General features: G+C 40.2%; 1 protein-coding gene across 1 annotated transcript; it reads right to left on the bottom strand.

The window, feature by feature from the left end:
* Positions 1 to 3,788: 3,788 nt before the first annotated feature.
* On the bottom strand, positions 3,789 to 10,477 carry LOC147452683 (carboxyl-terminal-processing peptidase 3, chloroplastic-like). The gene is made up of 12 exons (XM_086518305.1): positions 9,625 to 10,477; positions 9,226 to 9,307; positions 8,337 to 8,467; positions 7,918 to 8,004; positions 7,756 to 7,834; positions 7,504 to 7,595; positions 7,382 to 7,420; positions 6,087 to 6,206; positions 5,897 to 5,983; positions 5,384 to 5,533; positions 5,177 to 5,284; positions 3,789 to 4,393 (listed from the first exon to the last, which is right to left on the bottom strand). Exons 1-12 carry the CDS (start codon positions 10,012 to 10,014, stop codon positions 4,172 to 4,174), a joined length of 1,587 nt encoding a protein of 528 aa, XP_086374431.1. The 5' UTR covers positions 10,015 to 10,477; the 3' UTR covers positions 3,789 to 4,171.
* Positions 10,478 to 11,632: the final 1,155 nt, after the last annotated feature.

Below are 11,632 nucleotides of genomic sequence, written 5' to 3'. Positions count from 1 at the left end.
AAATGTGGAATAGTGAGTTGCTATGGTTCACTTATCTGCAATACTCATGTAAATCCTTTCACCTCTTGCACTCTCCCCACTTAGGCAGTTTTATTTTTCACAAATTGAAGGAAAATTTTTGGAGCCTCATTCTCTGAATTGCGGATCCTCAAGGGTAAGTTGGCATTAATTTGCTTTGGCCCAAGCTCGACTAACTACTACTACGCGTTTGGAGAAAGTTATCATTTAACCATACACATCCTATTCCCATAACAATGCGAGAACCGTCTTCTTTATTCTTTCGATGTATAACATCGTCAATAAGAATTTAAGACGATAAAACAAGTTCACTTCTTTTATTAAAAAAATCAGACTCTGAAATGATTTATGTTGATTTAGAAAACTAAAGGTACCTTTTCTATACATTTTGGACTCCTTTTGGCTTGCTTTTGACTATCAATTATGCACTTTTTTTTTCTCTTCTTCTTACATAGACATAATTCACATGGACCAATTAGGGATTAGAAACTGACATGATTATTTGCAAATCATTTTGTGCACATACACTTATCTAACTAAAAATCATGGATTTCATTATGCCTTTTCTTGTGTTATGCTCACATAGCAAGGATTAGCTCAATTAGAGTGCACATACACAAATATTAGGCTTCTAAATGCATAATTAGAGCCAATTTCACATGCAATAACGTGTGCACACACAAATTAGTTATAGTATATGTTCAAAAAAGTTTGTAAAACATAAAGGTTGAACTAAAAACTAGCAAATATTCTCTATGTTCTTGATTCCACCACAAGGTTTTGAGACCATTGTAGGCAGTTAGGGACCAAAAGCAAGTGTATCATGTACTTAAAAATCCTTATGTGTGGCATTGAATGCCGATAGGATGAAATAATGCCCCAATTTTGCAAGAATACACACATTGTGTGTGTTTATGTGCACACGTGTGTGCGTACTCGCATGCACATGTGTCTTCAACCCTCACCTAAGCTTGCAGTTGGCAAGAAAAAAATCAAGAATCAATCAGTCAATTAGCATAAAATTGCAAGCACCCAATGCCCATCATGTTGATAAACTATGTAAGTATGGCTATGAAAGAGCACAAGAGCTAGTAGAGCTAGTGAAAGATTAGTGCACAGTTAGTTAAATTAAATAGTACACAGTTACTATGCAGTTAAGGAGAATGAGTGAGTGAAAATGCCTAAATTAGTGAAAGCTGGGAGGAAAGCTCAACCACCACATGGTTCTACCAATCTTTCTTCAATTAGTGAATTTTGTATGTTAGAATCTTAAAAATAATCCTAAAATTAATGCATAATTAGTTAGTATTAATTTTTTTTGCGCACCAAAAATATCATGGGCTCAAGTCTCTGGAAACTATGCCAAAAAGTTGTGTGGCTATTGTACCATGGCATAGATCCACACACACATCGTCAATCCAAGATATTTATGCTACCTAGTTATGGCACGGAGGCATCTCACAAGAGTTAGAGAGCTCTCTAATCTAGTGATAGAAGACAAGTCCCTAATTGAAGAGTAGAAGTTCAAAGAGAAACCATGGAAGGGTAATCTCTTGCTTCATCTCCTCTACCTCTCTCAACTATACACGTGCACAAACATGCATACATGCAATTTTCTACCATTCCTCCTTCAAACACCTCACTTAACAAGCACACCCACACACACACACACACACACACACATACACACACGCACGCACACAATCACAAACACGCGAAGCTAACTATGAGGCACAAAAATCTATGATCTCACAATGCACACACTTGTAATTCCTCCCTCTCTCTCTCTCTCTCTTCTCTCTCTCTCTCTCTCTCTCTCTCTCTCTCTCTCTCTCTCTCTCTCTCTCTCTCTCTCTCTTTCTTTCACACATGCACACACCCACACATACTTTTAATTGCTCACGTGCACACACATGCCTGGAAAGAGTGACCTTAAAAATTAGAGCAAAGGTGTGTGGTGAAGAAAGAAAGAGACACCATAGTTACGATCCAATCTTACTTCTCCAAAATGTGAGTTCACATCTTACAATCTTTTATCCTTCATTTTCTGGGTGTCCAGAATTACGAGCACCCCAATCACATAATTAATCACAAAATTTACTAATTACTTTGCTCTCATAAATTGGAACTCCTTATAAACCCAATGTACCATATACAATAGCGGGGCAAAATTTATGTGGGAAATACCATTTACAAGGGAAGTTTTGTAGATCACTTTCACAACTGGTACCTCTAATATGACCCTTTCTTTGGCATCGTAGCTTGTAACTGTGCAGTGTGGTTTCGGCACTTCACAATATCTTAGCCAAACACATTGTGATGGTTGTTATGAATTACAAGTATCCAAAAACATATTCGACAACTCATGCATATCTTGATTGAATAAGAATCACCCTACAGTGGCATTTTCTAGTTCTGCGAGACTGAGTACATGGTAGCTAACACAAGTACGATTGAGTGTGTTTGGCTTAGACATCTTATGAATGACTTGGGTGTTGGATAGGAATATGTCACCACTATCTTCACTGATAGCTAGAGTGCATTGGCAATTGCAAGGACCTCAATGTTCATGCCAGTACAAAGCACAATGGCACTATTGTCAAATTCCATCTCACCAAAAGTACACAACCACTTTTTGATGTTGCACTCACAATGACATCCGCCAATGTTCGAAGTAGAGAGGTTGTGTAGACATCAATGTTGTACGCTCACAACCACACTATTATTATCTAGTCACAAGGATTTAGGCCTTACTTTGGAGAAACTAATATTCAATATAGTTCTTAAAGAGAATAATTTCAATTGCACCCACATCAATTCAAGTACTTGTACCAAATGTAGTCTTGCAAACCTATTAGGCCATCTATCGCTTCCAATGAGGATGCATACGAGGCTCAGAAGAGATCTCAACTAACTCTTGGGAAAGGTGAAAGCCTTGCTTAAGGAGGAAACAATGGGCAAACTCATTTAACATGAGGTCTACTTCGGTCAAATGAGCAAGCTTCTATCTCCCTCTTCAAAAGTACTATCAAACCATAATTTGAGCCCCTCTTTTCTCTAAGGCTTGGAAGGAGGAGCTGGCCAAGGATTGGTGTTCAGCTCCATCTCCTATAAAAAGAGAAATACCCATCTTGCAAAGATCACCTCGGCCCTCAAAAAATCTTGCCTAGTAATGCTTAGGATCCCTTCGATAAGGTTGAAAACCTTCACTTGAAATGCCTTCTCCCATTACTCTTGACTTTGATTCCAACTAATGATTGAAAGACAAGGGGTTGCAATGCACATGAAGGTTGCACACTAATCTTCCCATTCACCTCCGGGTGGCGTGACTAACAAGGGGACATGGAATAAAAGACATGGCATGAAAAGGATTTTTTCTCTCCCAAGGAGGAGACTTGCTCCCCCCCCCCCCCCCCCCCCCCCAACCGCTAGAGGCTCTCCCCTTGCCAGCTCTAGCCCGAAAAAGTAGAAAAGTAAAAAACTGCTCTTCTCATGATGCCATATACATATACTAGTACTCTCAATCCCTACATTTGCCTTCCTCGTTGCTCTTAACATAAGACATAAGCTATACTTCTTGAACGTATGCCCGGAATACACCTCTTTCTATGGTATTTCCTAACTACACAACCAACAATGTGAAAAAAATCAAGTCCTCTCTCCAATACATCACACAACATTTGCTTTCAAGATTACTCATCCTCATGCAATGAAAAGCATTCGCTTAGCTTTGTGCTTTTCATACATAACAAAAAAATTGAAACCCAGAGTTTCCAGAAAGTCCATTCAAAATCTTTTAACATTGTGGATCCTTGTTATATTGTACATACATACAACCAATTTAAAAGGTGATGAAAGATGAATCAATGATGTTTGTATGATATGTTACATATTTTGCCTCATGGCTTTTGCCACCGACATCAAATGATATTTACAATTAACCAATACTGTACACTATACGGTACACTTGGAACCCTTCCCTACAAGAATAACCCAAAAAAAATGTTTTGGCTTCTTCTAGGCTTCATTACACAAGCCCCAACGACTTGCCTATGCACAAGAGCATAAGATCCAGCTCATACTCAGCTTCTCTTACCTATTGAGTGTGCCTCCAGAGAAGATATTTCTCATTGAAAGGCTCAAACCTTATAGCCTAGAAGATACCCAGTTGATGCTCCGCTGCGAGCACACAAGAATCCTGCTCTATAACTGAGCTTGCACTGGAGAAGACACTTTTGTTGGGACCACCACCATCCCCTGGGGTGCATTGCACATCTGGAACAATGCCCACTTGATCAATCTCATGCAAAGATGGAGATAGGTACTTGGCCACTGTCACAAAAACTGCGGATCCATCCCTCAATTCTGTAACACTCTGCAAAAAATCCAGAAGTCAGTCCGTAAGAACTTTTAACAATCTCATTCTTTTAGTAAATCAAGGTGAAGATTTGACTGGAATAAGATTTTTCATGTGCATGTTGATGCATCAAACTTTGCTATTGCTCGTGTATATGCCACTAAAACATAAGGTGGAAAGCCACAATGGCCTATATAAGAGGATGACAAAGAGAGTGTGTGACCCACTACTCAATGCCATTGTTCATAGAAACAGGCAAACAAATGTCAACTCTCTCTCACAATGGCCCCCTCTTCCAAGAAAATTTGCAATCATTAACTTGCCACGTGGCACTAATCGACAAACTTTTTCCAATGGTCCACAATTGCTCTCAAGAGTTCATTGCTTTACTAAGGCCTTAAGTGCGCCAAAAATGAAAAGGAAGCCATGTCAGGCCCTGACATGAAGTGACCCATTTACAAACTAAGAACAAAGAACATTTAAAGGCTTTACATGCAAAGCTAGGTCCATAAGTGTCAAAAATAAATGTACAAATGTATGCAGACCCACAATCAAAAATCTTTGGTGAAATTCTATTTTGTATGTATGTTTGCATTTCCAAGATGTAGAAGATTAATACAAAGCCAATGTTTTGGACTAACATGGCACAACCAATCGGTGAGAATAACAAGTTTTAATACTAAATGAACTGTCTCATCTGACGAAATTTATCTGCCCACCCATGAGTATTGTATTCATTTGTGCTTTGCATAAATATATAAAGATATGAACATATACATATATAACAGAATATCACTATACCTGTATCTTTCCTTTTCCATACGTCTTCGACCCAATGAGGACGGCACGGCCATTGTCATGTAATGCTCCAGCAAGAATTTCACTCGCACTAGCACTACCACCGTTTACCTGCATTGCAAGGCAAGTTCACATTTTCTGAAGTCAGAAAAGGGAGAAAACAAAGGCAAGCCTTTCCAAGAAAACAAAAATGAAAAATTCCTAACATACCAAAATGGCCAAAGGATCGTGGGTCAAAGCATGGCCATTTGCCAGACTAATGGGAAGAGTGTTGCCATCTCTGTCTACAGTATTAACCAGGACTTCATCTCCATCCAGCCACATTTGGGCAACATCTAGCCCAGCTTTTACCAATCCACCCTGCACCCATTGTCAGGAAGATGATTTATCCTACACATGGTTCCATTTGGGTTGCAACCTTCTCAAACTAAGCATCGTAGTCGCAAGCCAGGAGTACAACTCAAAAAATCTAAGCCCCTTAAGTGAACATAATGCATACATGTATTCATGCATGCGACACACTCACCCCGACACAGGACACACTAAAAGAACACAAACACTACATGTTTGAAGTGTTACCAAGCAGGCTACATACCAGCGTACATGTGAACCGAAGTATGCATTCACAAAAGATTACTACCTTCCCTAAATCACATTGTCGCAGCCTCTGGCAAACCATAATAATTAGCCAATAGTCTGCGACATTAGAGATATCTGACTTACGGGGTTATTGCGAAGATCCAAAATATAAAACTCAGCTCCTTCGTTCTCAAGTCCAGAAATTGCTCTTTCCATGTCAGCTGCAGCATTCTGTACCAACGAAGGCATAATACTTGACAAATGAGCCTGGCCAAAAAAACTATGCACAGCAGCTTTTTTTAAAAACCTTTTCACTTTACAAGAGCAAGCTTACCTGTGAGAAAGCAGTTAATCTCAGGTATCCTAATTTTGCCAAATGGCCGTCAGGAGCAGTGTGTGGAAGAACTGCCGTAAAGACGGGTGTGAGAGTGATATTCTCCCTGTAGATCTTTACCTGAAAGTCCATGTTCAGAGTGATAATCTATCCTCAACATAATGGGCAATTTATTCTCCATAACATCAAATTGAGCTGCTAGCACTAAAATTTGAATGAGCCTGTGATACTTAACATGCTCTGAAAATACTTCACAGCAGAGTCTGAAAAAGAGGTGTATTTTACCAGGTTTCTTCCAAGGGATATACAAGCCCAAAGAAACTCCCTGCGGATCGGAAGCTCCGTTTCCAGAATCCCCCATTTCTCGTTTCCATTTCACCGTTTCTTTGGAGAGTTCCAAATATTTTATACACAATATACCTATAAAGGGCCATTCTAAACCATTTCAGTGAAATTAGCAACCCGTTTCCATCTTTGATGGCCTTGCCAGTCTCATTTCCATTTCCCGGTCCAGGTGACTATGTTGGAGATACTCGCCAAAGTTGTAAACCTCTCAGGCCAAAGCCCTCAATTCCAAAACAGAAGTTCCTCTTTACCTTATAAAAATGGCCGGTAGGCATCATCGGCATAGTCTGGATCCCAAGATCAGACTTCCAAAAAGAGCAAACAGACCCCATTCTAGCCTTTGGAGGCACTCCATACAATACTCCCTACCCCACAACTCAATGGGGGAAGACTGCCAAATGAGAAGGGCCCAAAGGGTCAAAAGACTTCATAAATTGATGAAATCCCAAATACGAGTACAAACACCTAAATTTTAAGTAGTGGACATAGTACAGTTTGGCAAAACAAAGTTTCAAAGAGAGGAGATAAAATCCATCTCTTTCAAAGACGACAAAATATCATGACAGCCAAGGCCAACCAATTGGCTATTTCCTTCAGTCCATATATGGAAAACTCATGACATTATGGCCTTCAGTATCCTTATCTGTACAAATGAACTGCATAAACAATCTGTACCCTATGGAGGTCAATCTGTACCGGACAGAGGTTGACATGCTCACTAAATCTTACTCCATGATTATAAACATTAAAATCATAGGAGTATGTCACAAAACCTTTATTATCCATAAAAAAAAAGATGCAGAGACATCTAACTTCTGGCACACTTTTCCCAGCAGGACAAAATGGCCTACATACTGAAGGATCTCTCTCCAATCAAGATTGGCATAAGTCTCATCAAATTACTCTGGAGGAAATACAAATCTTTGCATTTGAAGAATCAGAAACAATACCTCTGTCAGATTAGAGCTTCTTTCTTCTTCCATAAACCCCTTCAAAAAAAAAGAAAACAAGTTATCACAAATATGAAAGGCAGAATGAGAATAGAAGCAAGTTAACATATGAAGAGACATGCCTCCCTCCTGAATTTCAGCTTCACCGATGTTCCAGCAGGACCACGCAATTTAGAGGCGGCTTTATCACCATCCATTCCTACCAGCTTTTCATCTGGCATCCAAAAAGATGTCAAGCTGTCATCGTAGCTATGGAACACTCAAATTTTTGCATTCTGATTAGTTCTTTGCACCTCATTATCCCATAATGTTCTCTTGTACTTAAACTGAGATCTTCAAAAATAAATCAAGAAGGCTAGGTGGCAACGAATTACCATTAATCTCAACCAACTCATCTCCAGAATGAATTCCAGCCTTTGCAGCCGGACCCCCATCAAGAGAGGATATCACTACCTAATAAAGCAGTCCCAGAAAATTAGCATTATGGTTGTACGAATGAGTAGATAACAAGTAATTCACACATAAAAAAATTATACCAGTCGGCCACTCTCCCGATCAGTTGCGATCAGTAGACCAACGCCTTCTAATGAACCATCACTACCAATCTTGAAACTTTGGTATTCCTGAGGAGAGATTATAACACTAGATAAAAGGACATGGAAAGAAGCAGGAGTATTCCTATAGTGAGCCTTTCATGTTAACACATACTTTCTCTTGTAAGCCATTTTTCATTGAAAATCAAGACTCAAAGCAGTTGCCTTATGAGTGATTTAATGTGACGTGGAAGCCTTACGGAAACTGTAAAACGATGAATCGCTAGCATGTATGTCCATTCCTCAAAGGTAAACAAGGACATTTTTTGGAAATACATAGAATAGGAAAGACTTTCCTCTGGCCCATACCTCACCTCACAAGAAAAACCCAAAAGGCCCCAAGGTTAGAAGACCTGACCCACCTGTGGACTGACTAATCGAGTGAAAGGATCACCAAGGGTTGCGAGCATGCTTTCAATTTTCCCATAAGCAGCATCAGCAGTCTTCATGGGAAGTATTTGTGACATAGTCTCTCCCAATTTGGAATCCCAGTCTGCAAAGGCCATAGAAACATATTAGTAGTTTGAATGCAATACATCAATAGTAATTAGCCATCTCAAAACAACAAGCAGATGCTCCTTTCTCAAAGGGTTTGCAATGAAGAACAGCCACCCAATGCCTAGTCATATGAGTACAATCAAGTGCTTGCATCCTCAAGGTTGCTGGGAATTGGAACGAACCTCCCAAAACCTCTTGGAAGTAATGGATTAGAGATTAATGGTAAAATGTATGACCATTGATAACATGGTACCCCGGCCCACAGGCTGCTTTTTACAAGGATCTAACACTTTTGAGCATTCCAGCAGCCCCTTTCTCTAACGGAACCTCAACTTGAAAAAAGGCCCTTATATGGGAACCTCATCATACATCCCACATGCAATGTCATTTCCATATCTCAGACTTTATTAAAACGGAATATCATTATCCAGAAAACAATCGATTGTCCATTTTTGCTAGGCATAAAGTCTACTAGCCACAAAATTGTGGGAAGCTACTACCCACAAAATTGTTGAAAACACCTTTGTAAACAATAGTACAGTTCATACATTAGAATCCATGAAAGCTACGCAATCACCAAAACAACACATTCTTTCACAAGATAATAAATGCTACTGACTACAAAGGTGTGGAAAATCTTAAGCACCTTCACAACAATTGTATGGCCCACACACCAGACTCCATAAGTTTGAAACAGCTATGCACTCACCACAACAACACTTTTTCATAAAACATTAAAGGTGCAATAAATACCTTGATGATTGAAAGTAGGGTCAACATATGTCTCTCTGATTAGTCCCCACGTCTCAATTAGAGTTCTTTGCACAGTACTAACCTGAAGCAAAGCTCAAAAAGACATACTTACAACCCAAAGAGAACCTAGAAAGAGTAAAAGACACACAATCAGCGTACTACACTATTTCAAAAGGCAACGAAAAGGTAAACACAGAGAAATGCCATCCACAAGAGGTCTAAATGCCTGCATTTCATAATGTGAAAGTATCTAGGAACGCCATCTGCGAAGATGGTTGTACATGTGGCATGTATTGATAGTACCAGCTTCTTGCAAACAAGAAGATTTTAATAACTTTGCTTCTCTTGAATGGAAATCCTTGCTGATTTTAGAAGTAAAAGGAGTTTGCAGGAAAATACCTCCCGAATCTTTGAAGCAGGAAAAGTGATGGTGAGAGACTCTGCGAGAGCAGGAGCATCAATGACACCATGAAAGCACAACATAGCAGCTGCAGCAGAGGCTGCAGCTGTACGTAATGCCAACTTAACAGCATGTCGCAAGTGTGAATCGCAAGTGGGACCTTTACCCGTAGAATCCCCAACCTTTGCTTTTGCAACAATACAAGCGCTTTTTGGTGGCCTATTCTGGCTACATAAGAATGATCCCTGATTTCCATAGCTTAATTGATGGCGAGCAAGTTTCAAGGACATAGAATCGCTGCTAGGCATACATTGACCATGTTTTTCATGTGCACATATGGTTGATCCTATGGAAGCCATGGAAGCACGGGCACTTTGACAACAATCCATGCAGACCAAATTTGTCCCTCAGATCACCTGCCTCCTCAAAACTGGTTTGCCAGAAGTGTCTTCACGAGGGAGGGCTTACAAGCTGACAAGAATGCAACCAACGAGGAGTGTTCTTGCTGACTCGGGTAGCTATTCCAGCGAGTATTTGAGCCTGAAAATGATTGTATAACTTTTCACACAAATGCTCCCTGCGGAGACCCTAGAGGAGGTTTTCTGCTTGCATGGCCTTCACATCAAGGGCAACAATCCCTGCATGTATCAGAGCTTGCGATCCAAAGAAATTAGTTCGCTGAAGCTGCCCAGCATCTCTTGCAAACTCCTCAAAAATCAAACCTTGTGCGTTAGCGATAGCAGAAATGAAAAGCAGAGTTTGTGGGCGATCGCAGAATTTCAAGAAGACGAAGAATGCACTGAGCTCTTAAAGCAAAGATACGTGCCGTTGAGAGAAGCTCCGACTCGCTGGGAGAGTAGAAGCGCTTGCGTGTAGAGCTCTTCGCTTTTCATTTTGCCATGTGGAGCCCTTTGAATATTCTCTCAAATTTTGTGGCTTGGACGGCCTCCTCTTGAAGGGGCCACAAATTGTGTGGCTGATTAAGATCCCTTTCCAACAGAACCATATGCACATTCCATTCACAACGTGAAGGATTCCACCATTGAGCATCCAATTCCAATCTTCCCTCCAAGTGACATAAAGGGGAAGAATCCATGGTTTGTAATCCTCTCCAATCCTAAAATGACTCTTCCAACCTAGCTTTCGATCACCTTCGGTGCTAATTTGAGCCATGACACGAACGTAGTGATTAAAATGTGTGTTCGGGTGGGGCTCAGGCATTACGATTCAAGATGTTGCACGGTCTTAAGATTGCTTCTCAAACTTTTGATAGTCATCAATAAATCCTTGATGAGAGTTATTAATCCCTCTCCCTCTTGCATATGTCACTAAGTGTTGAGGAAATGACCTCCTTAACAAGTCTCGTGTGAATAGACACATAAGGGGATGAGTTGGCAAATAACAAATAGAGGCTTTTCGGCATATGGAAGGAAATACTATGTGGCCTCGTGAAATTTTTGCCTAAGTACAAAGTGATGAGGAGGGTTTAATATGTATAGTTTTCCCTTAGTGCAACAGAATCATTAGTTTCAATTGGCTAAATAGTCTAAGCACGAGATGCAATGTAGTCATCTTGACCACAATGAAGAAAAGATTTCATCAAAATCCACGTCTTTCTTTTGCTTGAAACCCTTAGCAACCAATCTAGCATTTATACTTAAGCTCGAGATTTTTTGTCGTGTACTTCTTCTAATACACAGATATGCAAGGCAAGGTTTGTTTGCCCTCTGGCAACTCTGTCAGCTCCCAAGTCTCATTTGCCATAATTGAGTTTCACTCAAATTGCATTGCCTGCTCCCACTTCATGTTATCTTCCATCTCATTAGCCTCTTGCCAGCACGTAGGCTCTCTACAGTCAGTGACCAATGAATAGTCTAACCTTGGTTGAAATCGCTCAGGAGCACGAGATACACGTGTATGTCTACTCATTGTCTAGCTACTAAACTCTCCTCTCTCATGAGAATCACTAGCTCTCTCTAGAGCGCTACTAGCAGTAAGTGTATCGCT

This window comes from Adiantum capillus-veneris, chromosome 8 (genome assembly GCF_014529385.1).
Source record: "Adiantum capillus-veneris isolate H3 chromosome 8, ASM1452938v2, whole genome shotgun sequence".
NCBI lineage: Eukaryota > Viridiplantae > Streptophyta > Polypodiopsida > Polypodiales > Pteridaceae > Adiantum > Adiantum capillus-veneris.
The sequence above is the reverse complement of the archived record's forward strand: the minus strand, read 5'-3'. Positions and strand labels throughout refer to the sequence as shown.